Source organism: Physeter macrocephalus, chromosome 4 (assembly GCF_002837175.3).
Source record: "Physeter macrocephalus isolate SW-GA chromosome 4, ASM283717v5, whole genome shotgun sequence".
NCBI classification, from domain to species: domain Eukaryota; kingdom Metazoa; phylum Chordata; class Mammalia; order Artiodactyla; family Physeteridae; genus Physeter; species Physeter macrocephalus.
The window spans coordinates 8,725,887-8,753,154 of NC_041217.1; the positions used below are offsets into that span (position 1 = coordinate 8,725,887).

The 27,268-nt window shown below is 40.1% G+C and overlaps 1 protein-coding gene and 1 long non-coding RNA gene across 7 annotated transcripts in view; one reads left to right on the forward strand and one right to left on the reverse strand.

Annotated features, from left to right (window-relative positions):
• The window catches only part of CDC73 (cell division cycle 73), a 94,171-nt gene extending 78,526 nt beyond the window's left edge, over positions 1-15,645 (reverse strand). Inside the window, exons 1-7 of the mRNA XM_024130625.3 lie at positions 15,432-15,645; positions 12,891-12,996; positions 9,868-9,937; positions 7,772-7,834; positions 7,636-7,688; positions 4,120-4,208; positions 312-528 (exon numbers count right to left, since the gene is read on the reverse strand). Of these exons, the coding sequence (XP_023986393.1) occupies positions 312-528; positions 4,120-4,208; positions 7,636-7,688; positions 7,772-7,834; positions 9,868-9,937; positions 12,891-12,996; positions 15,432-15,562 (729 nt within the window). The 5' untranslated portion in view covers positions 15,563-15,645. The remainder of the gene's footprint in view (positions 1-311; positions 529-4,119; positions 4,209-7,635; positions 7,689-7,771; positions 7,835-9,867; positions 9,938-12,890; positions 12,997-15,431) is intronic.
• A 271-nt stretch (positions 15,646-15,916) lies between these two features.
• LOC114486092 (uncharacterized) lies at positions 15,917-21,796 on the forward strand. Of its 6 annotated transcripts, none has more exons than XR_008617008.1 (3): positions 15,917-16,242; positions 16,334-16,466; positions 20,708-21,796. It is a non-coding gene; the product is annotated as an uncharacterized lncRNA (long non-coding RNA). The 6 variants fall into 6 exon arrangements; XR_008617009.1 differs by lacking the exon at positions 16,334-16,466 and adding an exon at positions 20,111-20,166; XR_008617010.1 differs by lacking the exon at positions 16,334-16,466 and adding an exon at positions 20,111-20,166 and having other exon boundaries at positions 15,917-16,236.
• The last annotated feature ends 5,472 nt before the right edge of the window (positions 21,797-27,268 follow it).

Sequence of the window (27,268 nt, forward strand, 5' to 3'; positions counted from 1 at the left end):
TCTGCCCGGACCGGGGCACGAACCCGCGTCCCCTGCATCGGCAGGCGGACTCTCAACCACTGCGCCAGCAGGGAAGCCCAGGGACTCACACTTTGAATCAGACTTTTTCATCAGCTTCTCTGGTGACCAACAACCAACCACATGCTAGAACGGAATGGTAAATACGGCCCCTTAGAAGTCTACATTATTATTGATCTGTGAGATATAAACTTGAAACTTCCTACTCATGGGAAACTTTAACCAGTTTTATAACCAATCGTAGATGAAACACACACACTGACTCTAACGAACAAATAAAATATTTCAATTACCTTTCCTGTGCTCTGTAAGATAGTTGTTCGCGTCCTCCACACCCTTTCTCTGCTGACAATATCTCGGGTCACGTCTACTTCAGCATCCACAAAACTCCTCTGTTTTAGGGCAGTTATATCATCATCTAAGTCAGTCTTGATGGTAGATCTTTTCTTAGCCATAATTTTGGCTTTGATTGCAGCAATTTTTTCCACTGACATAGCTTCAGACAAAGACCTGAAAGCAATTTCTTTCTTAATATTCACAGCAAGGATCTCTTGATCACATCATAAAATATTTTGTGACATTTTTAAGTTCCTGGTAATAACACTATTAAGTGGCAATAATTAAGCTTCCCTTCTTACATATAAAACTGACATGCTTGATAACTTATAACCATGTAAGAAAGAGACCCTACAGAAATATTGCACTATAAGCAAATTAGTACTTTCTTAGAAGGAACAACGCAAAAAATTTTTCACATTTTTTTTTAACCTCTTGCCCTCCCAATCAGAGAATTTTGCACAAGCTGATCACATACCCTGGGACACCCCTCCCTCACCCTGCCTTTAAAACTACTTTGCTGAAACCCTTCGGATTGTTTGGGTTTTTTGAGCACAAGCCACCCATTCTCCTTGCTTGGCCCTGCAATAAACCTTTCTCTGCACTTCCCCCTACCCCCCAAAAAAGCCATTTTCTATGAGACTTTTACTTGCTAACCCTCCCTCCCACCCATGCAAATTATACAAACACACACACATATGTGAGCATATGCATGCACCACCTTGGAATGGGGATAAAAATTTTTCATTCTGTAGAAGAATTCACAGTTTAGGTTTTCCTTGCAACTTATTTCAAGGTTTCAAATCTATATGTTACAATGTACAACATATCAATTTTATAGATGACAGAGGCTTTTATATGCCACATAAACATATACTCCTTTTAAAGTCTAGAAAATAAAACAATATTTTGAAATTTTCTTTTTCTTTCCTTTATTTTCAAATAACATGTGAAATAGCAAACAGAGCCTATGCTTTCAGAACTATTTAGAAAACAAAAAAGACAACAATGAAAGTATAGATTTCATTAAGATGACAATCTTAAGCTTAGTGTCATTTTTCAAAATGTAAAACAAGAAAAAGAGTTTGGATACCTTAACAACAGTTGATAAAATTATTAGTCTAATCACAAGATGACAATCTTGAAATACGTTTAAACAACATGTGGGAAAAGGACAGGAATTCCTGCAGGTTTAAACATGACAGTATTATATAGTATGTATTTTATTTACATTAGGTATGAAAGTACTTGCTCAAAGTATATGCTCAATATGCATTAGTATTCGACTCATTTTACATAATACTACACAACTTTCCCTTAAAATCTAAAGCATACCAGCATACCTTGAGCCAAATTCAAATACTTTTCTAAATTATAATCAAACATGCACTGGACATTCAATCATTGGACTTTTACTTCCAGCCAAGATGAAGTAACAGGGACTGGATTAACCCTCCTGTCTTGAAACAACCAGTCAAAATACATGAAACAATATTTTACACAATACATGATATCAAGCAATGAAAGACAGTGATCTCTGACAAATGAAAACTAAATAAGTAAGTCCTATGAAAGCTGCAGTTTATGGCCTTGAAAGTTTCCAACACGGCAGAGGGAGGAGAACCCAGGCAAAACAGTGTATTTCCTGATCTGAGAAAATGGTGCTGGGATTCCAGCAAGAACAAGGCGTATGGAAACTCACAGGCCAGAGTACCTGAGAAGAAAGAGCTGCACAGAAGGTCCCCCTCGAGTATTCCAGCAGAATACTGATTAGCACATAAGCAAGTGGAAACTAAAGCTAGGAACAGAACCACCAAGAGTATTAGAGGGAACAGTGTCCAGCACTCACTCAGGATGAATAATACCTGTTGCCACCAGCCAGACTGAAAACCTCATATTCCTGGGGCATTAGGTAGAGTACTCAGAATGGTCTTGCCTTTGTAATGGTGGGGAATAACTACCCTCAATTAACACTGTTCAAATAACAAACCTTAAAATCAAGACTCAAAAGGAACAAACTATTTCCAAGTGATTTAACTGTGTCCCCAAACAAAACTAAAGAAAATTTAGAAGAATACAAAAACATCTAGCACTCAACAACATAAAATGCAAAATGTCTGGTATCCAAAGATTATAAGGCATAAAAAGGAACAGGACAATACAAGCCAGAATGAGGAGAAATCTAAACCAAAAACACTATAAACTGACACAGACGTAGGACTAGCAAACAAAGACATTAAAATAATTAATGCAACTATTCCATACGCTCAACAAGTAAAGACACGGACTGCATATTTAACCACCTTGTAGAGATAAAAAATACAATGTTGGAGACTACAAATGTAATGTGAATATAATTACAGAAGAAAATATTAGTGAACTATAGAAATTATCCAAAATGAACAGAAAAAAGAATCCAAAAAAAAGAAAAGAACCCAAGTGAGCTGTTGGACAGCTTCCAGCAGAATACGAGTAATTAGGTCAGAAAGAGGGAAAAAGAAAAAAAATTTTAAGAAGCAATACCAAAAATTTTCTAAATTCAATGAAAATTATGAACCAAAAAACCCCCTCAAAAAGCTCAATGGACCTCAAGCACAACAAAGATGAAGAACACTCCTCCAAGTCATGTGATAATTACATAGCTCAAAACCTGTAATACAGAAAATTTTTAAAGTAGTCAGAGAAAAAAAGGCACATTTAAAGAAACAAAAATAAGGATGACAGATTTCTAATCAGAAACAATGCAATCAAGAAGGCAGCAGTACAACATCTTTAAAGTACTTTAAAAAGATGTAGTTTGGAATTCCAGATCCAGTGAAAATTTAAAAAAAAAAAGTAGGGGAAATAAATTTTCAGAAATAAAAATTAAGTTGAAAGAATCACTAGCAGACCTGCACAAAAAAAGAAATGTTAAAAGAAGTCTTTTGCGGGGTGGGGTGAGAAGTCTTTCAGGCAGAAGGAAAAAAAATGGGTACACAGGTCTACAACAGGAAAGAAGAGGCATGGAAAGGGTATATACAATTTTTTTCTTATTTAAATCTCTTTAAAAGATAGTTGTTTAAACAAGAATAAGAACGATGCATATTGGTGTTTATAACACATGTATGAGTAAAATGTACGACAACGGTATCACAAAGGCCAAGAGGAGAGAACTGGGAGTGCCTTCTAGCTAAGGCTCCCGTGCTTACTCACAAGGTGATGGAGCACTGAAGGCGGACTGTGACCCTAGCAACCACTCAAATAGGACAACAGCATAAACTAATCGGCCAATAAAAAAGACAGAAACGAATTACAGCATGTATTCATTTAATACAAAATTAAATGAATTTCCTTTTCGGGGGACAAAATTTTAGTCCCCCAAAGAGGAAAAAGAACAAAGAGACAAACAGAAAACAACAGCAAATTAAAACTAGAATTAAGCCTATCAATAATCATGTTAAATGTAAATATTTAACACATGGTACTTTACAGAAAAAGTTTGCTAATCATTGCTAAAAACCAACAAAAGATTTCATTATAAACGAGTGGCTTGGATTATAGAGTAATTTTTAAAAAGGAAAGATCAATATGGTAACAGAATCAAGAAGCTTCCAGAAAGCATAAGTAGCACAATGGCTTCCAATCCTCCCATCATAAAACATGCTCAAGCATCTTCTGAACTGAAGGCAATGAAGAACACATGCAGACAGCATATTAATATCCCTTTTCTCCATATATACTTAACACATACCTAGACTGCTCAGTTTCTACTAAAGAAATTCTTACCTGATCTGTTCAGTCTGTACAATCCCTTCTTTGTGACCCTCCAAACGAGCAGCCAATCTCTCTTTATCAAGGCGTACACACTCTTCATCCTGAAAAATAATCACTCAGTGAATACTTTAAATTTTTATTTAACTTGTAGAACAACAACAAAAAACACTGCACATAACTTTTCTTTATCCAAGTTCCCACATATAAAGTCCCAGGCATCACTGGCCTTTGGTCCATTTTAAAATATTTTTAGTTACATAAAGACAACAATAATAAATATATGTTGGATCATGTAAGATTAAAACTGACTAAAAGCTTACAAATAAACTTTCGTAAGTTTTTTCTATGATTAAGTGTTCTTCCCATAACATATCATAGCTACTTTTATTCAGAAAGACAAGATACAACAAATAAATTCCTTCTCTTCAGGAAAGTTTATAACTAAATTTTACAAGAAGGCTTCGCCACAGTCAAAAATTTCATTTTGGGTCTAGATTTTTTTCATCTGTTGCCCCAGGTCCTGAATCTATCAGCACAGAACAAAACACCAGAAGTGAAACTTTAATGATTTTCAAAGTATGTTCCTCAGAACATCAGGAGCTTCCTACAAAGTGCCCATGAGCCACTTACCTGAATTCAACTTTGGTAGCTCGACTTTTACCTCATTTAGATATTAGAATCTCAGATAAAAGTCAGTCTGAAAAGTGTTCGGTTACTTAAAAACAAAACTTACTAATTCTGATCTAGTTCAATGCCCACATTCAACAAACAAGAAAACTGAGAACCAGAGTCAGTATCTATGGCTAACAAATATGAAATTGTGTAAAAACCATCAGTACATTCAAGAGGTCCAGAGAGATGTGCTCCAATTGTGTTCTAACCATGTAAAACTCCAAACAGGCATATTGCTGAGATGAACGCAAAGATTAATATTTTAACAAGCACATTAAATTCTTTCCATTTATAAGAATGATTTAACACGTATTACTCAAGTTCCTTAGGAAGCTGATTTTTTTTTTTTTTTTTTTTTGGCCGCGCCATGCGCCTTGTGGAGATCTTAGTTCCCCAACCAGGGATAGAACACAGGCCCTCAGCAGTGAAAGCAGGGAGTCCTAACCACTGGACTGCCAAGGAAGTCTCAGGAGACCGATTTTAGAGACAATTGCAGCCTAGGTTTTAACCAGATCCTAAGGTTTCTCTCTGCTAGCATAGTGCCCAGCAGGTCCTCAATATAGATCTGCTGAACTGAAAACTGTTCATGTAATATATCAATAGCTATTTATGCAATTCATTTTAACCCTACAAATGCTCTGGAAAGCATTTTATGATGCTATTTCTTGCTGGTTTCTAAAGTTACCAGATCCTAGCAATTTTGCATTTCTGATATGTTCAATTTTTTTTCAAATAATTAAACCATGAAGTTCGTGTTTTTCCAACTAAATGGTATCTCTAAATTCTTTTTTTTTTTTTCCTTCGGTACGCGGGCCTCTCACTGTTGCGGCCTCTCCCGTTGCGGAGCACAGGCTCCGGACGCGCGGGCTCAGCGGCCATGGCTCACGGGCCCAGCCGCTCCGCGGCACGTGGGATCTTCCCGGACCGGGGCACGAACCCATGTCCCCTGCATCGGCAGGCGGACTCTCAACCACTGCGCCACCAGGGAAGCCAGAAATTCACTTTTTAAAAAATATTTATTTATTTATTTTGGGCTGCGTTGGGTCTTCGTTGCTGCATGGGCTTTCTCTAGTTGCGGCGAGTGGGGGCTACTCTTCGTTGCAGTGCGCGGGCTTCTCATTGCGGTGGCTTCTCTTGTTGCAGAGCACGGGCTCTAGGTGCACGGGCTTCAGTAGTTGTGGGTCGCAGGCTCTAGAACGCAGGCTCATTAGTTGTGGCGCACGGGCTTAGTTGCTCCGCGGCATGTGGGATCTTCCCGGACCAGGGCTTGAAGCCGCGTCCCCTGCATTGGCAGGCGGATTCTTAACCACTGCGCCACCAGGGAAGTCCTAAATTCACTCACTTTGTACAAAGTGGGTTATAACTGCCTTACACACAAAGAGAGTTGGGGAAAATTTCAGTTTTACTGCCACAAAATTTGTACCCAGCATAGTGGACTAGGTAGGAGCCACACTGCCTGGGCTCTAAGCCCAGTTTTGTGCACCTCAGCAAGTCACTTGTCTCTGAGCCTGTTTGCTCACAGATGACATGCACAGTACTGCCGACTTCAGGTGGTGGTGGTGAGGATTACAGGAGTTAATGATATACATAAAGTACATACAGTATCACCTAGCACAGAATAACAACGAGCTAATTATCACTATCATCTGAAAAACACTGCGTCCATGTCTCAGAGTATCCTTAAGTAAAATTATGTAATCTTAGCATCAAATTTTGTCAGTGATTCTACTGTATGTACTTACCAACCAACCCTGTCCCTTTAAGCTACCTTTCTTATCCTTAATCGTGGATGCTTTGCTGTTCATGAAGCAGGCAAAACGTACAACTATTTGATTTTTATATAAGTGTGAAATGACAAAACTTAAGTTTCTAGTAATGTTAACACTACTGGTGACTACAAGTGTTATTCCTATACTGGTCATTGATATATAGCCAGTTCAGTCATTTCTCAGATTTTAAGTGTGCCTCTAATACATGATCCTCCATTTTCAGAGGGTTTATATGCAACTGATCTGGGGCTTGTTACAAATTTAAATAAACAGTATTGTACTCATACAATTTAAATTCCTGAAGCTTAACTGTCTTATGCAGTATACGAGCTGGTCAACAAATTTTCTTTTCAACCTTAAGTGCATTACTTACAGGGTTCTATTTAACATGAACTATCCTTGTTTACCAATACTAATATTCCACTTGCTGGCTATAAAACGCTACCAAAAAAACATATAACCTGATATGTCAATATTGGAAGAAGTAACTGGAATAAGCACCTCATGTTCACAGCTCTTCCGAGTGGAGTAAACTCCTACACCACCTTATTCCAGAGGTAGGCACACCACAACACAAAGGCCAAATCTGGCTGGCCATCTGTTTCATAAAGTTTTACTGGAATACAGCCTCGCCTGTTCATTAATGCGCCACCTGTGCCTGCTTTCACCCTGCAGCGGCAGAGTGAAGGAGCTGGACAGAGACTACAAGGCCCCAAAAGCCTGAAGTAGCTACTATCTGGCCCTTTACAGAAAGTCTTCTGACCACTCATCTAGGCCAACACTTGCATCATAAGGATAGAAAGGCAAAGAAAATAAAGTGATTTGTCCATCACACAGCTTGTATGTGAGAGATCTTACACGATAGCTCAAGCTACTTATTAATCAACTGTTCATTCTAATATTACCACTTTTCCAGGAAAAAAAAAGATAGCTCAAGCTACTTATTAATCAACTGTTCATTCTAATATCACCACTTTTCCAAGAAAAAAAAAGTTCTTAGGACTACTGTGAGCAAAGAATTCTTACTACTACATGATTCCAATCTCCGTAAGAAAATCGAATCACTTTTAAAATAAAGTTCCATTACCTCAATTCGTGGTTTTTTTGCTTCTGCCAAAACTTCATCTGCAGCTCGTTTGACTGTAAGGAAAAAAGAAGTAAATAAATGTATAGTTTGGGGACTGGTGTTTGAAAGTTCAATATAAACATGCAACAAGACATACCTTGAGTAGATCTCTGCAGACCTATTTCTAGAGGGGCACTTCTGTCTATACTGGCCGATGTTGCTGAAGATTTAAAAAGATTTCTGTGAGAAGATAAATATTTGAACACACATATTGGATATAATTACAAGTGAATGCTCAAGATTTGTTATATTTCTTACTTTATACATGGTTATTTCCCTTAAAAAATGTTTCAAAGCAGGCTTGTAAAAGCATTTTATTACAAAAGATTAATCTGTATTAGAAAGCCTGTAAGAGGACAAACTATTTTTGACCATTTAACTTACAAACTTAGATAACCTGACTGAAATCAACTTCAAAGAATATACTCCAGGGCTTCCCTGGTGGCGCAGTGGTTGAGAGTCCGCCTGCCGATGCAGGGGACACGGGTTCGTGCCCCGGTCCGGGAAGATCCCACATGCCGCGCGCGGAGCGGCTGGGCCCGTGAGCCATGGCCGCCGAGCCTGCGCGTCCGGAGCCTGTGCTCCGCAACGGGAAGAGGCCACAGCAGTGAGAGGCCCGCGTACCGCAAAAAAAAAAAAAAAAAAAAAAAAAAAAGAATATACTCCAATATCAACACATGTATGTAAAAGTGTATGTAAACATAAATAAAAACATAAACGTATATATATAAGGGAACAACATTAGAGCACAGCTCTGAATGGGGTAGTGAGAAGTGAGTCACGTGACAACGCAGAGAAACAAAATGTAACACAGAGGAAACAGCAAGTGCAAAGACTCTAAGGTTAGAAAAGCTAAAAGAACCAGGAAGACTGGACTTCTGTGAGCAGAGGAAGACTGGGAGAGGATGAGGGCACAGAGACAGGCAGAAGCACAATCGCGAAGCTCAGGGAAGGAGGATGAGCTGTACTCTAAGTGAGACGGGAAGCCAAGGGATGGCCTTGAGCAGGTGGGTGACACAATCAAGTTCAGATGCTTTTTCAAAAACAGGTCCCTCTGAGTGGTGAGCAGAGGCTACACTGCAGGAAACAGTGGAGCGAGGACCTTCGGGAGGGCTGCGCAATGGTCTGAAGAGGAAGGTGGAGTGGGGTGGGCGTACGAAGGTAAGAAGCTGTCGTACTTTCAAAGGTAAAGAAAGGCCTTGCTGATGGAATGGACGTGAGCTGTGAGAAAAGAGAAATCAAAGATTTCTCCAGGGCTGGTGGCCTAAGCAACTGTATGAATGGGGTACCATTTACTGAGACGGGAACACTGGGAGAAAAGACTTGCTGCTTCCGCTCTGTCGGTGGGGAGAAGGGAAGGAAGGGCTCGGCATTCTATTTTGGATATGTTACATTTCAGACACCTGTTAAATATCCAAGGGAAGACGCTGACAGTGAATTTCTAAATGTGAAGCGCAGGAACACGTCAGTGTCGGAGATGAGGAAGCAAGAAAGAAAAGTGAGGTGGACAATGAGCAGAAAGAGAACCTCAAGAGTCTGGTGCCCCAAACGCCAAGTCAAGAAAGGCTTTCCAAAAGGGAGTAAGCAGGCAACAGTATCACAGGCTGAAAGGTCAAGTTAGCTGTGAAGTGGAGAGACCAAAGGATCTGCCAGTCCTTATGTCAGTGCTGAGCTCGTAAGGCTGATTTGAGTGAGATGGTGAGGAATAAAGTCAGACCAGAGTAGATTCAAGAGAGAATCAGAAGTAAAGAGGAGGCAGTGACACCACACAACCCTTGCAAAGAATTTTGTAAAGAAAAGGAGAAGACAAATGGACCGGTAGAGAGAAGGAAGGTGGGGGACAGGGGAGCTCAAAGAACTTTTTTAATGACAGAGACCACTGTGTATGTACTAAAGGGAATGGTGCAGAAGAAAGAGAACTGACGATGCAAGACAGAGCAGCAATGTGCAAAGGCAGAGTCTCTGAGAGTGTGAAAGGAGATGAAACCCACACGCAGGGAAGGGGTGACTGGCCCCAAGAGTCAAGTGCATCCACTATAACAGGAAGGAGAAGACAGCATGTGGACACAGCTGCAGGTAGGGGAAGTTTTTAGTGGGAATCCACAATCTCTTCCCACTAATTCTTATTTCACAGGGGAAAAAAAAAAGCAACAATGTCTATTTAAGAGTGAGAGCAATTAAAAAATTACTCACATGCTTCACCATTGAGATATCCAAGTAGATCTTTTCGGTCAGGTCTTCTAACCACCGGAATATTTTCAGTCTAAAGTCAAAATTTTAAAATAGATATCAAATCAATAACAATTATAAGAAACTTGGTAAAGATCAACATCCTGTAACATCTGAATTTTATTCCAACATATCTTGATAACATATATTTAGAATCATGTTTTTTAGAAAATAATTAGGCTGAAAGAACCTAATAAAATCTTGACAATTTTTAAGCATATTAATTTTTGGTAACTTTATCCTCAAAATTCCAGTAAGATATACAAAAGATAAGCATTAGAAATGAAACAATAACCCTATCCTCTTTGAAATACTGATTACAGTCTTTTTTGTCCCTTGGCTTATTCTAAGAATTCATTTTTTAATTTTACTCATGATGTTTTGCTTTTCGGGACAAATATCTTTTTAGTCCCACTGCTTGCTCATTTTATTCAAGGTTTCCAAAGTGCTTTCTTTTCTCACACCCAAACCAGACCTCCTCCAAATATGGTAACTGAACTGTTTCAAATAAACTAAATGAGCCACTAAAACTATATTTTCATAATTAACAATAAGTACATGTTCCAAGAACATATACTGAAGAAAAGACAGGCTTTTCAATAAATGGTCCTGGGAAAACTGGACAACTACATGCAAAAGAATCAAACTGAACCACTTTCTTATACCACATACAAAAATAAACTCAAATGGATTAAAGACTTAAAAGTAAGAATTAAGAAACAATAAAACTCTTAGGAGAAAACACAGGCAGTGTGTTCTTTGATATGAGTCTTATCAATATTTTTTTGGATTTGCCTCCTCAGGCAAGGGCAACAAAATTAAAAAATGGACTACATCAAACTAAAAAGCTTTTGCACCATGAAGGAAACCATCAACAAAATGAAAAGGCAAGCTTCTGAATGGGAGAAGATGCTTGCAAGCAATATATCCAATGAGGGATTAATATCCAAAATATATAGAGAACTCACACGACTCAACATCAAAAAAGCAAACAATCCAATTACGAAATAACTAAGTTATGGGAATGTAATGTACAGCACAAGAAATATACTCGATAATACTGCAAAAACTCTGTATGACAGATGGTTACTAGACTTATTGTGGTGATTAATTCACAGTGTACATAAAGGTTGAATCACTATGTTGTACACCTGAAAATATTTTATTACTGAATATCGACTACATTTTAACTAAAAAAAAAGAAAAAAGAAAATGATTTAAAAAATAGGTATGTGTTGCTTAGGAACAGGGAAAAAATCAGGAGACTATACAGAAAAATGTTAATGACCGTTGTTTACTTTCTACATTATGTATCTCTTTTCTTATCCTTGAGTGTGTATAAATTTTGTAAGTGGGGGGAAAAAATTGAAAAATTAAATCTGGAAAATATATCTATTGTGCTACATGAGTAGTTTTCCTTTAATCTCCTATATTAGCAATTTGTAAAGAGGGAAGCAAAACAAATAAAACTGTATACTTTAGGCACCAAGTCATCCTTGGCCATGAATTCAATGAATTCTATCATTACCACAATTTTCACTACCATTTTTATAATGTAAACTAAGGACAACAGAGTACGGGAAAAACATGTGCTTACAGGATTATACAGTTATAAACCCTTTGTTACTTTATATAAGCAACAATGAACAAGAAGCCTTAATATCTCTGGCTAATTATCTTATGTTGAGTACTGACTATACTTCACTGCAGCAAACATTCTCCACATGCTCCTCAATGATAGAGATAAACTATATTTAATCACTTAAAATCAATCTGTTTTTTAAAAGTTAGGTTAAAATTTAATTTCTGCTGATGAGTATAAACAAGAGCCCACCGATTTTTTGTGTGCTTGTTTTTAAAAACTAGTCTACATGGAATATCATAAATAGTTAAAATAACTGAATTGATTTTATTTAAATTACTGTGTCTAAGTATTATAACATACTTCATCACTCGGTTACTAATGAATTATATATACGTTATCACCAACAAAAAAAAATATGGGTCTATTCACATTAAAATAGGGGCTACGAGTAGGAAAAACTCATTTCAGAAATGGTCTGCTCACAAGAAAGAGCAAATAATACAAAGGAGTTAGGAGAAAACACAATTTGTAGAACCCTAGACTTTTAGAATTCTGCCCTTTCAATCTGTCAAATATTTAAGAAATATAATAGTTAAATCTTACATGACCAAAGGTCCTAAGGCCCACAGTTAACAATTACAGAATCAGTTATGTACTACAGCCATTCCCCAGAGACGTACTCTAAACCTAAACCACGTGTCTGGATTATCTTTATTGCCCCCAAATGAATGGACTTATCCAACAAAACATTCTAATTAGTGCCTGATTCAGTTTTTAAAGATCTAATATAAGCTAACATAGCGTTATAAAGTGAGATGCTGATATTTTATCCCACTATTTCCAAAGTCTTAAATAGTTTCACCCTACATATTACTTTTTTCAATACATACTTGACACTAAATATATATTTCTTGTTCAGAAAAGCAGTATTCATACACTCAGATGCAGAAAGCAGGCATCTTTCAAGCATCTGAAAACAAATGAATTTATCAATTAAGTATGAAAAAAGTTTATAAAATTGATTAAAAATTCATTTTAAAAAGCTGTCTACTAAACTTGGTTCTTTTTGATGCCAAAAAAAAATTTTTTCCTTGCAATTAAACTAGATTTCTGAATATCAAGGTCCTTCCACAGGCTCATAAATTTTTTAAAACATCCCTACAAACAGCTTTGAAACTTCTGCTGTTATAAACATTACCCACATCTTACATGTAAAAAAATCACAGATTTTAAAAATATGCATAAATCACAGTGATCTATCTAATTTTGACCCACCAGGAAACTTTCATATACATACAAACAAACTTTTCATTCTTCTGATCTAAAACCCATGACGGAAGTTATCCACACCAAATGATACCAACTAACAAATCAAAAGAGTTTTTAAATGAATTCTACTTACAGCTGCACGTCGGACATAAACAGGATGAGATAGGTGCACATTATTCAGTAGAAATAAGATAGAATCCAATGTGTAGTATTCTCTGGGTTGGCCTTCCTTCCCAGTCCTGAAATGATTAAGACAAGATTTTTACTCACAATTCTAATACAACTCCTTCGGCTTAATCATGTGTATTATCTACACTCACTTTGCTATCCAACAACGGATTTAACATAGCTAACAAAGATACACGTAGAGTATGAAATTTAGTAAGTGGAACTGTCATTTGGGCAAAAGGAACACAAAAGTAGATAGTGACAAAAAGCAAGAAGTAAGGAAAGCACACCATATTCATACTTTATTACTACAGACTTTTTAGAATTTGGCCCAATTAGGTTCTGGGCTTTGTCAATAGAGAGAGAAACCTAATCAGTTAGAGAGGATCCATAAGAAAAAAACAATCAAACTGATTAAAAGAAGCACAACTACGACTGGTGCTAAACTTCCAAGAAATGTATCCTGTCTCCTAAGTAAGATACTGCTGAACAACGGTCTTAAACACAACAATTAATTTCAGACATTTGAGTCTTATGACATCCCTCAAATTAAACCAATGATGTAAAACCAAAACTAATTCTACCTGTAATAAAACAATGTCGTCTAGGGGTGCAAGCTCTATCATTGCAAGCACATACTATTACTTGCTCAACAAATGTTAGTTTCCAATCCCACCCTCCCTATTACATTCTCTCCATCTAGAAATATCAACGTGTTATTTAAATTCATCTGAATACTGCCCAATACAAACAGCCCCAAACCTACTTTTCTAGCCTCTGTTTCCACTTTTCCTCTAAATCAATATATTTCAAACCACACACCACTTATCAATCATTGTACTGTTAAGTATAATATATGAGTCACAACCTGCAATTTCTTTATGATATATAAAAACAAAAAATAGAATGCGCTGAATTCAATAAGGGTAAATTGTTTAATGTTATGTACATGTGTGTATTTACATGTGCACAGAGAATAACAGTAAATGAAAATGTCTGCATTGGTGTGATACACTGCTGTGAAAGTTTGAAATCTACTATTCTAAGCACTCCTTTCTCACTACTTGCTTCAATGAATGGCTGTCAACATTTCCTTTCCAGCTCTCATGCCTTTAACCACACAGTTCCCTCATCCTGGAACACCAAACCCACCATTTCACCCTCAGAATTCCTATCCGTTCCTTAACACTTATTCATTTGTTCATTCACTTATTCAAGAAAAATCTGTAGCATGTCTACATGCCAAACACACGTCCATGAAACCTTTCCTAACACCCCCAGGTAGAAGTGACTGCTCTTTTAAGAGCGGGAATGAGATTCTTATCAAGTTATGTCTTATCTCCTCTACTCTCATCGAGGTAACCTCCTCTGAGGCACCGACCCAGCTCCTCACAATTTTTCCTAGTTCTCAGTTTGAACAGCCTCGAGTACTCAACCATTTTTTAAAGAAAAGCCAATCAGTTAAATACCCAATCAGCCCCTAGCTCTTATGGGCGGGGCAGAGGGCTCCTAACCTCTTCTAGATTGGCACTGCTCAAATCAAGTTCTTTTCCTCAAAGAAACTCTTAAAAGTTGTTTTTAAAACCCAATCGAATGCAATTCTGTCTGGGCAAATTCCTTCCGGAAGAGAAAAAACACAGAAAACTCAGAATGATTTCTCCATCAACATTTCACAAAGCTAATTAAATCGTAAGCCCTCGAAGCCAAAAGATAAAGAATAAAACCCAACCAACTAAACTTCCCCTAGCTTTTCATCAACTCTTCCTAAAGCTCACTGTTTCCACTCCATCAAACAAAATGAGTATGGAAGTTCTGGCCCAGGGTTCTAGCTATCCAAATGAAACACCACTGAGAGAGACATCACTCAGAAGGCCCCCAACGATGATCAGACATCTCTCTCTTTTTTTTTCGTAATACATATGTATATATCTATTCTTTTTCAGAATCTTTTCCCATTACTCCATTTCAGCAGTAACTTTCTCCCTGAGAAAACTCCTGCCTTCACCTCCAACAGATTCTGACTCCTATTCCAAAGTCACTGAATCTCTTTCCCGTCCTAACTTCAGAGTTGGTTCCCTTCTCTCTGCTTGAGGGAATCGAGAAAGGAGAAGGAACAGATCAGGAGCTGCAAGGGGCCAGCAGAGATAGTTACAGAGCAGCCGCGTAGAGAAAGGAAAAACTAAAGAACAAAAAAGAGACTTCTGGGCACCCGGCGGTGCGCTCCTTTCTGCACCTATGCACGCAGCCAGCACTCGGCACACGCGGGCAGAAACAAACCCCCACGGCACCCTCCCCCGACGCTCAGAGGATGGACCGCTGCAGACACCTCTCCTCCCGCTCCCTCCTCACCTACAAGTGCAACTTCTGCTCCTGGGAAAACTTTTTACCCGGAGCACCGGTCTTCCTCCATCCCCAAAGGGAACGGGGGGAGGGATTCGGAAAGAGGGGGCCCGGGGGCGCCCAACTCTGCCCCGCCGCCCCCCGGCCCCGGCCGCGCCGGACTCACCCCCAAACCACGTAGTTGGTCTTCACATTCTTAGGCCAGGAGAACTCGCCGAAGATCACTTCGTCCCCTTTCACCACAATCTCCTTCTTCTGAATGTTGTACTGTCGCAGGACGCTGAGCACGTCCGCCATCTTCGCCCCCCTCGCTGCCGCCCGCCCCGGGCTCCGCCGCTGCCGCGCCCGCCGCCCTCTTCGCCTGTCGCCTCAACCCCCGCCTCGGCCGCCGCCACCGCCGCCGCGAGCCAACTGCAGCCGCACTGGCAGCGGTCCGCGCCTACGACAGCAGCTGAGGAAGGAGCCACCCAGGCCGCCAAGGACCCCGCGCTAGCAGGCAAGGCCCCGCCGCGGGCTGCCCGCGGAGAACGCCTGATCTCACGCCGCCAGGGCCCCCAGCGCCGCCGTCTGCCGCCAGGGGGCGCCGCGCCCGCCCGGGAAACGCCCCTCCCAGACTCCCACTCGGCGCAGGGCCGAATCCCGTCCCGAAACTCGGAGCGGGGGAACGCCGTGCCCACGTACGGCGCACGTACACGGAGCACTACCCGGCGCACGCGCGCGGGGCACGTAACATCCTCGCCCCCCCCGCCCCGCGCGGCGCCTACGCGGCAGGCGACAGGTGCGCGCGCACCTGCGCGGAGGGTCCGGAGCCTTCATCCCTAGAGCGCGCACTGGGTGCTCCACGACCCACCTGAAGGGTGGCCAGTGGCTCTCGGGTCTCTCCTTTAACCAGGATGGAGTTTGGCGAGAGATTTACAGAACCGGGATTACCTTCCCAACTAGATCGGACCCGCCTAGCAAATGGCCTCAAGGTCTTGGTGATTAAGCCCCCTTTGAAGGGACGGGTTTGGGGGGAGGGGTTGCTTTGGGGGTTGTTTTTTATTACGTGTTTTTGTTGGACTCGTATAGCGGAAAAGACCGCGTCCAGTGGAGATCAATCCCGGGCACTGGTGTTTGTCAGCTGCCTTTTGACCTTGGTCAAGTTACGCACCTTCTCACAGCATCAGCTGGTTAATGGAGAAAATGGAATTAGTATAAGAAGGTGAAATCACCTAGCAAATCATCTAAATATCATAAATGTTGGATCTTCCCCCTCAATTCCTTAGGTGGTGACTTTTTCCATTCTGTCCCCTTCTCCCCGCCAACCTCAAAGGGCTACATTTAAATGGCTCTGTTCCAAGATGCTGATAGGAAAGTTAGAGAACACGAACTCAATTTATTGATAGAAATTCAATATACTGTGGCCTGTTTACCTTAATTGAAACATATCCCATAGGCCATTTTTAAAAATTTCTCTTATTATAAGCAGAAAGGAAAAGAAGGCAACTTTGTGATTGACATAACCAAATTCTGTTATCTGCTTTGAAAAGACTCAATTCTCGTTATCTGCCCTTCAGAGACATACATAGAAGAATGTGGTTCATTTTTCTGTACACTCTAGCCATTTTGCAACTGAATTTGAGAAATTTTGGCTATTCTGCAAATGTTCCCGTTACTATGGTATTTTCCTAAACTTTACCCCAAACACTCAGGTTAAAAAGAACGTTTTTATTTATCCCCAGCATTATCTACTCTATTTATACTCGTATCAGAGCACCCAGTACTACTTGACTGCCTCCCCTACAAAGCTAAATGACAATAGACCTGTGTCATCCTATCAGAGTGTCTTGCACATTATTTGCCACGTTGTTGGCCCCTTCAAAAAATGTTAAATTGGTAGATGTATAGATGAGGTCAAGGAAGTCAAAGTTTTATGATAGATTAGGAGAGTCAACTTCAGTCCCCTCAGAAGATGCTTAATTTTATTCCATAAACAAACAACGATTATCTTAGTCCATTCAGGCTGCTATAAGAGAATACTATAGACTAGATGGCTTATAAACAAATTTATTTCTGATAGTTCTGAAGGCTAGGAAGTCCAAGAGCAAGGCGCCTGCAGACTCAGTGTCTGGTGAGAGCCTGCTTCCTGGTTCATAGACCTTGGTCTTCACATTGCATCCTCACCTGGTAGAAAGAAGGGAGCTCTCTGGAGTCTTTTTTTATATATATAAGTTCCTAGTCACCCCTCCAAAGGCCTCACTCTTGGTACCATCACCCTGGAGTTAGAATTCCAACATATGAATTGGTGGACGGGCACGGGGACACAAACATTCAGTTTTATAGCAGTGACCAAACAGTCTCTCTCTGGGGATAAATCATGGTTTTTTGAGGGTGATGATTCTATTTTTTTCTTTTCCATTATAGTTTATTACAAGATGTTGAATATAGTTTCCTGTGCTATGCTGTAGGACCTTGTTGTTTATTTTATATATAGTAGTTTGTGTCTGCTAATCCCAAACTCCTAATTTATCCCTCCCCCCCTCCCCCTTTGGGAATCATAAGTTTGTTTTCTATGTGAGTCTGTTTCTGTATTGTAAATAAGTTCATTTGTATCATATTTTAGATTCCACATGTAAGTGATATCATATACTATCTGTCTTTCTCTGACTTCCTTCATTTGCTACAAATGGCATCATTTCATTATTTTTTATGGCTGAGTAGTATTCCATTGTATATATCAATATATATACCACACCTTCTTTAGCCATTCATTTAGGTTGCTTCCATGTCTTGGCTATTGTAAACAGTGCTGCTATGAATATTGAGTTGCGTGTATCTTTTCAAATTAGAGTTTTCTCCCAGCATATGCCCAGGAGTGGAATTACAGGATCATATGGTAGCTCTATTTTTAGTTTTTTAAGGAACCTCCCAACGGTTCTCCATAGTGGCTGCTGCAATTTATATTCCCACCAGCAGTGTAGGAGGGTTCCCTTTCCTCCACACCTTGAGAGCAATGATTCTTAAACTCAATGTAGTGAGATATGTCATTAGTTATCTGTAACTTGTAACAGTTAAAGGACTGAAAGTTGTAGATCATTTTGTTTTTAAATCTCTTACAATTACCCCAATGTTAATTCAATAATGTTGGTGTCAAAATACAATAAAGGCAAGTAGTAGAGCTGAAAAATTAGAATATTAATTAGAAAAAAATGGAAAATTAGTCTTGTTTCTTGGTCTCAGATAAAAGCTGCCCACTCTGTAGTCATCAGCTTCTAAAGAATTCCTAACAATCCTCAGTTTGAAGTTTCCTGATAGAATAAATGCTCAGCAATCAGGAGAAAGTGGAACATGCTTTTAGCTGCAAACCATGGATCCAAGATGGGCACCTTGGAGTTTTACCACTATGTCCATTGCTAACAGCGCCTGATAAGGATCTGTCCATCAATGCCCAAGGGCAGTTTTATTCTGATGCCTTTTCCAGATGACCAATCTCCAGGTTTTAGATCAAGAAAGGTCTGTTTAGATAGGTATTTTGGAAATGCAGCTTGAAATTGCTAGTGATAATTCTGGAGGCATTATAAATTTCTTGTAGTACTTATTAACGTTACTTTGTAATGGATAGAATCTAGGATTGGAAGTAAACTTTTCAAATGCAAGGGATGGCGGGAGATGGAGAATGGGGTTGGGGCATAGTTGTTAAATCTTGAGGAGACGCTCTGGGTTCTAGAGGGAGTGATCTTATCGCCATCAAGGCCAATGGCAATACGAAAGGCAATGAAAGTTCAGCTTTCTGAGAGCTTTGCTGATTTTAGTTTTAGGATTCCATTAATTTTCTTTAGTTTTCCTAAAGTTTGTAGAAGATAAACGGAATTATAGCTCCCCAGCAAGGAAAAACCTCTGCCCATCCTGAAAATAAACAAACAACAACCTGAACATGTTCTTAACTTACGGCTAGAAGAATTTGTGTAAAATCTGTTTGGCAGTGTTTAAAGGGGCCTCGAGGCTTTGGCTTCTGTCCATTTCCTACCTTTACAGTCATGCCTAGATTATGTCCTTGGCTGAAAGGATGCACATTGGAAACATCCTCAGTGATACCCTTACAATTACCCCAAGAATATTGGTTCCATGTTGTTGTCAATTTATCTCTGCTACTGTGTTTAATATCATGAAACATTCTGGTTAAAGTTCACTTTTATTATTGCTTTGTCCTTAGATGATAGCAAAGCATCTAAAGATTTTTAATTTGTTGTCCATTTTATAAAGGTTACTGTAGAGGTCGGGGATTCTCTTTGTTTTCAAAGCATTCCAAGGTCATGGACTTATCCAATATATATGTACTTACATATGTAATGTTTACACATATATATGTGTGCATGTCTATGTATAAATATGTGTGTTTATACATATGCATATATACATACCCTTACCTTTTGTCAGTAGGTTAGGTAAGAGAAATATGACATTCAAACTGATTTGATTCTGGAAGCACCTTATATTTTAAGGATAAATTTGAGCAATTTTTAATTTTTCTTTTTATGCATGAATCATCAACAAACAAAATTAAATCAGAGACATCCAAGAGTTCTTAGAGGTGTGTGTGTATTATGGATAGTTTTCTAACAGAGGTAATTTCTATTGGGATTCCTTTTGGTAAAGAATGGAGGGTGCCTGGGCTTGGTATTATAGTAATGGATAGTGGTGTGTAAGGAAAACAGTATTTTATAGGAGGTTAGGCAGCTAGCTGAGAAGTGTGGAGTATTTTTTGTCAATAAAAGAGTCTGCATGGCTTGGGGAATAATTAGGTTTAGTGGATACCCTGGAACAATCAACTGAAGTTTTCACATGTTTTACTATTATTCGTTACAGCTCGTATACAAGATGGATGCCCTTTGGCTGCTGGGTCTAATGAAAGGCTGAAAGAAGTAATAAACCTCTGAAGAGTCAGGACGCCTGACTAATAGTAGTTCAGACTTTTCATGAACAAAAACACAAACAAGAAAATTTCCATATGAGGGTTTCTTCCTTTGTTGTTCTAAAGCAACTCTGTAATGAGTAATCTTGTTCTTGTCAAAAGCAGCCTAAGTGGCTGGTGTAATTCCAAATTGTCTCTGGCACGATTATGCCAGTTAGAAAGTTAAGCATATAAGTTAACATTATGGTGTGAAAACATGAGGGAAGCAGGTCTGGGGCAAGGAAGTGGCAGTTTTCAATTTCGAGGAACATGTGAGAACTGCAGTGTTCCCCAAAGATGTGCTTGCACAACCCCACATCTCTGGAAGTTGGTCAAAGGCTCAGCATCACCAAACACAGGTTGGACAAACCTCTTGCTTCCAAGCAGATGGAATTAAAGGAATCAGGGACATAAAGACAAGACTAAGGAGGAAGTCTTTGTATATATATATATATTTTTTAAAGATGATGTTGGGGGTAGGAGTTTATTAATTAATTTATTTATTTTTGCAGTGCGTGGGCCTTCCACCATCGCGGCCTCTCCCTTTGCCGAGCACAGGCTCCAGACGCGCAGGCTCAGTAGTTGTGGCTCACGGGCCTAGTCGCTCCGCGGCATGCGGGATCCTCCCAGACCTGGGCCCGAACCCGTGTCCCCTGCATCAGCAGGCAGACTCTCAACCACTGCGCCACCAGAGAAGCCCCTGTATAATTTTTGAATGGAGACTCGAGGCAAAGTTGGTTCAGAGGCACTGATCCGAGGAGACCTTCTGTGCTCATCAGCTCCAGGACCAGCTCAGGATAGACTTATGAAGTCTCTGCCTGTCCTATTCCCATAGATTTTCCTCTAATAGACAACTAAACAAGCAGACGGACCTCAGGGGGAAAAAAAAATGTTAGGAGGCTAGAAAAAGATTTCACTAAGGAGCAGTTCAAATCTGATCAGATAACAGAAGGATCCCTTGAGACTTTATTCTGAGGAAAAGAAAGTAAAACCCAACGTGAAGGATTTCAACAAAATGTTGAAACTCAATTGAACATCATTTTACCTCCCCACTCCAGGCATGCTGGCCTTAACCAGGAGAAGATGCAAGAGGTTTCAGCTGTCCAGACTAGGAAGTTGCAGGTCCCATCTGCAGCTGTGAGGATCTGAACTCAATCTTGGTGGAAACTTCACTTCTGTCAATGACCTTCAAACGGCAACCACCAGGAGCACACTGTGGGGAGAGGCGGTCCACCAAGGGCCCTGGGTGTCCTTGCTTGTTCTTACTGAGGGTGCCAGACTGCAAGGCTTATCCATCTCCTGATTATAAACAGTTGCTGTATGAAGTTGTAGAGGCAACTAAATGTCAAGGTAACCTCAGACTCCCGCTCAACCCCCAGGCAAGGGGGACTGGTTTAATGGCATCTTGCTGTAACCTTTGCTATTGCTCAAAAAATGCGGGACCCTTAGCCCCAGGTTCTTTTACCGTAAAGGAACCCACTGAATATACTGGTGTCATCTGGCCCTGCACATCTCCCTGTTAAAATTGGGGCTTAGGAAACCAGTGCAAATACGCTGACACTCTAGCCACTGTTTTCAGTAATAAAGTCCTTCATCTCTGATCCAGGAATCTCATGTCTTTTGTCATCATCTATGAAACTGATACAAATTAACTTGTCAGCTTGCAAGTGCAATAAAATCCCAGACCCTTCCCAGTTCTTGACCAGAAGTTGGCAAAATTTTCTGTGAAGGGTCGAATAATAAATATTTTAGTGCTTGTGGGACATGTATGGTCTCTGTTACATATTCTTCTTCGTTTGTTTGTTTGATTTGAAACAGTCCTTCAATTTACAAAAATCACTTGTAGCTTTCAGGCCACAGATGGGATTTGGTCTGAGTTTGCTGGCTGTTGTTCTTGATACATTTATTGGTCAAACAAAGTTGGGCTTATTGACTGTTCGCTATATCGAAGACCATACATTATGTCTATCTGTGCAGTATCTCTGTAAGAGGGTGTTAGGATTATTATAGGCTTTGGGACTGGTGTTAGGTAACTTGGGGAAACACTTAAGGATGTGGAGCTTTGCTCTTCTTTGGATCCCATCAGGAAGCAAAGGTAAAATTATGACTGTGTATCTTAATTTTCTCCAAAACAGGGATTTACAAACATTTTCTGTAAATGGCTAGATGGAAAATATTTTAGGCTATGCAGGTGAACTATGGTCTCTCTCACATATTGTTCTTTGTTTTTATTTTCTTTTATTTTTTTACTTTTTAAAAATGTTAGAAACCATTCTTTGCTCAAAGGCTGTATGAGAACAGTCAAGGTCCAGATGCAACCTTATCTCGAAGGTGAGAGGAATGAAGTGAGGCTGAAACTGTAACTAGCAAACTGTCATGACCCCAGTAGCGGTCATTTTAAGATGTGTGTTCAGATATGATTCCTGAGTGGTCTTGTTTTGTCTTGATCTATCATGGTCACAGAGTGATCTTATCCGAAGTCGGTGCCCTGTGAAGTTATTTATATTTAACAGGAGAATATCATGGCCTCGCTGTTGGTATGGATGCAGATCCTGGATGTCAAAGACAGCTTTTCTCTTTGTCTGTGAGTGGACAGAGGGCTAGACTGACTTCTTTCACTACCATTGCCTTGACGGTGCCCACCTCAGGTGCCCTCTTAGATTTACACAAATCTAACAAACAGGTGAAGAGGTCTTTGTTCTACGCTTGGCCCTCATATCATAGTGGAAAGTTGGTGATATTGGAATTGGGGAGACTTGGGATCAAACTGCAATTCTGTCACCAATAAGTGTAGCCTTGGTCATGTTACTTGCCCTTCCTTTTTTCATTACTAGTTAGAGATAAAAATATTCCATTGTGGGCTCTGGTTTCAGACTACTTGGATTAAAAGCCCAATCTATCAACTGTATAACTCTAGACAAGTTACATAAACTTTTGGTGCTTTGGGTTCTTTATATGTAAAATGAAAGGTAAGAACATACCTGCTTCATAAGGTGGCTAAGAACAGTAAATGAAAAAATATGTAAAGTACAGATGATTCTTGAACAACACAGGTTTGAACTACATGCGTCCACTTATGTATGGATTTTTTTTTTTCGATAGTAAATACTGCAGGACTTCACTGGTGGTGCAGTGGTTAAGAATCCGCCTGCCAATGCAGGGGACACGGGTTCGAGCCCTGGTCCGGGAAGATCCCACATGCCGCGGAGCAACTAAGCCCCCGCGCCACAACTACTGAAGCCCGTGTGCCTAGAGCCCGTGCTTCGCAGCAAGAGAAGCCACTGCAATGAGAAGCCTGCGCACCGCAACGAAGAGTAGCTCCTGCTCGCCCCAACTAGAGAAAGCCCGCGTGCAGCAATGAAGACCCAATGCAGACAAAATAAATAAATAAATAAATAAATTTATTTTTTTAATAGTAAATACTACAGTACTACACGATCTGAGGTTGGTTGGGTTCCCGGATGCAGAACCTTGGATACGGAGGAACCAAGTTTATGCAGAGCCAACTATGAATTACATGCGGGGATTTCTGATTGTGAAGCGCCCCTAACCCCAGCATTGTTCAAGGGTCAACTGGAATTCCCAAGTAAGCTGTTGTTTGCCGAATGAGTTTCTATATGTGAATCACTCAAATGCAGTATCTGACACATCAGTGAATGTGAGTTATTTTCCGCTCTTCAAAGTGCTGTTTGCTAACCTCCTTAGCACCCTGGAGAGTGTCAGGCATATTGATCTCTGTTACACAGTGGAGGGTTGGAGAGAAGACCACGGTAGCCTACAGGCTCCAGGTCCCTTCCTTCTAGCTCAGACCTGCAGCACTGCTGGGGAATTCTCTGTTTGCCTTCAACTTTCCCTTTACCTTCTTTCTTCTCCTTCCTTCTCCTCAGTTGTCCGGATCACCAGCTCCATCCACAACTTCATAGTCAGTCTCTTTGTCAGTCACTTCTGATCTGATTTGTGCTACTACCAAGACCATTCATGAGAATTTGTCCCTTGAAAGGTAACAATATCTTTCCTCTTGCAAATCAAAGAATCTGTGTTAAGTTCTCACTCCTTCACTATGTCCTTTTTTGCTACTATTGACTCTGCCCTCTCTTCAGAAAACTTTTTCCCTCCATAATTCTGCCTACATTGTCTTGTGTGGATTCCCAGAAAGGATAAAAGATACAATTCAAGGAAAAAGAAAAGGGTTACAAAAGCCTCTCTATATTCTTTGCCTCTTGTTTGCAGAAAAGCTGAAGTCTCCCAGGCTTCCCAGGGTCACAAAGGAGCAGGCTCGAGCAGTTAATGTCCTAATGACTAGGACAATAGAGTCATAGATTCGGTGTCTGATGCACATTCTGAGTTGTTTTACAAGTACTATAACTACCACCAGAGGACATGACATAAGCTGCTCCAACTTGAGCAGTACTGACTCTACGGCTAGCACAATTCCAAGAACTGGCCTCAAGACGATGGGATTAAAATTATTGCTCATAATAATCTGTATCTTTGAGGGCATCAAAATAATTGTAGCTCTCTCTGCCCATATATGTAAGCTGGCAACTTAAATTGTCAGCAAAGAGATGCTACAGACCAATGTTGACATCTTCCACTTGAGAAAATGGTGCCCTATGTCAGCAGGAAGAAGTTACAGAAGATGGGCCTTTGCCCCTAATCCCATAGAAATGGAATGATGTTTGACAGTGGGGAATTGAAAGCGGCTCTTCTGCCCCTTTTCTGTTTGCCCATTTCTGTTCCTCTCTAACCTTCAAAGAACCTAATTATAAGAATGAGAGCACTAGGCAATGTAACCTAACTCCTGACTTATGCTCTCCGGAAGCACGCCATGCCTTGCCTAACCTGTCAATTCTTTTCCTGGATAAAAGAAGTAAGAATGAAATAATTAAAGAATGATTAGCTCTCTCCCCACAAAGGCCTCCTAAGGAATCCTGCAGGCAGATCATGTGGGCAAGATAACGTCTGAAAAGAGAGTCAGCCAGTCTGCATGCAGAGGAGAATGATGCGGTCCCCAACCTCCTGCCTTGATGATTCACTGAGATTCTTTCCCCCATTTTTCCCTTTAAAACCTGTCATGACTGAGCAGGATCTTCGGAGTTGGTTTCTGGACACGAGTCCACCTTCTCCCCAGATTGCTGGCTTTTCTAATTAAAGCACCTTTCCTTTCTACTGACACTTGCCTCTCGGATTATTGACTTTTGAGCAGCGAGCAGCTGAACCTGAGTTCAGTAACAATACAAGTTCAGCCTCCTCTTAAGGAAAGAAATAGGACAGGGCAAAGCAATAGTGACCTCTATGGAGATAGAGAGACAAGACAAAATTTCAGAATGCAAAGGTTAGGAAACATCTATCACAAAATGCTGTTTGTTCAACACCAGATGGCAATCAGAGGTATTAATTTGTCTAGTGCAAGGCTTATAGACTACCCAAGATCTTTTTGTTTTTCAGTTGAGGTATGGCTGATTTACAATATTATGAAAGTTTCAGGTGTACAATGTAGTGATTCACAATTTTTAATGTTATACCCCATTTATAGTTACTATAAAATATTGGCTATATTCCCTGTGCTGTACAACATATCCTTATAGCTTATCTATTTATACATAGTAGTTTGTACCTCTTATCCTCAACCCCTATCTTGCCCCTCCCCGCTTCCCTCTCCCCACTGGTAACCACAACTTTGGTCCTCTATATCTGTGAGGCCACCCAGGATTTTAAAAAACGATTTGCTCACACTTCAAAAGAAAATATTTTTGTTCTTGTCATTCCCAGTCTATTGACCCAGAGACTTAAGAACACACATATTAGGGATTTAGAAATGATATAGAAGTTAAGAAGTGCTTGACAATAAATAAAAGCTAAATAAATATTTTCATTAGAGTCCACTGGATGCTAATTCTTCAGCAAATTGAAGTGGTAGAGGTACCACATTCTTTAACAAAAGTTTCCCTAATCCATGATATAACTTTCATTTCCTTCGTAAGTATGTCCAGGGCATACTTGGTTAAGGAATTCCAAGTCTTCCATATAGCTATAAAATACTCCCTATCTGGTTTTCTTTCCCCTGTTCTCTGGGCTCAGAGCATTTAAATATCTTTCAGTTTGACACAACAATTCTGAATAAATCTTGACATAATTCTTTCCCATCTTACTATGCTGGTGTATATTCTAATCTACCTACCCAAGGTATTTTCTTATTCATTTCATTCTTGAATTAGGAACCTGAACTATATGCTTCTGAGTATAAGAACTTAAATAACATTTGACATCCCTATTCATGATGGCTTATCCCTGGGTTCTTCCAAAAAGATCACATAGGTCCTTGTGGTATCTATATATATATATCTGGCTTTTGTCCCCGGTTTGGTTCCTGGCACAGAGCTCCTAAAACTCTTGGAATTTCCTGAGTGATTGAAGGGTTTTTGTTATTCATAACAAGTCCCTTCCCCTCATAACTGATTTTATGTTAATGAAGTTATTCTTGATGTCCCATATTTAGTTTCAAGGGAGGGGCTCGCTGGGCTTAAAAGTTGGACTTTCAATGTCCACTGCCCCTCCCCACAAACACACATCTCAATGGAAGGGACAAGTCTGAGTCCCACCAAGTCAGTGATCCAATCAGCCACGCCCATGCAATGGAACTTTGATACCAACTCTGGAATGACAAGATTTCGGGGAGCTTCCGGGCTGGTAAACAGGTTGATTTGCTGGGAGGGTGGTGTTCCTGGCGAGAGTGTTGGACTTCTGCACTCAACCTTCCCCCAGCCGCTCCCCAGGCATCGCTTCTGTTGACCTGTTCCTGGTTTGTATCCTTCATAATAAAACTGTTTTTTGTAAGTACAGTGCTTTCCTGCATTTTGTTTGTTTGTTTAGTCACTTGAGGTGAGGTCGTAGTAACACCCAAATTTGTAGCTGGCCAGGCAGAAGTGCGGGCAGCCTGGACACCCCTTTGTGGCTGGTGTCTGAAGTGGAAGCAGTCTTGTAGGACTGAGCCCTTGACGTTTGAGGTCTGTGCCACCTCCACGTAGTTAGTGCCAGAATTAAATTGAAATGTAGAACACCCAGGTGATGTC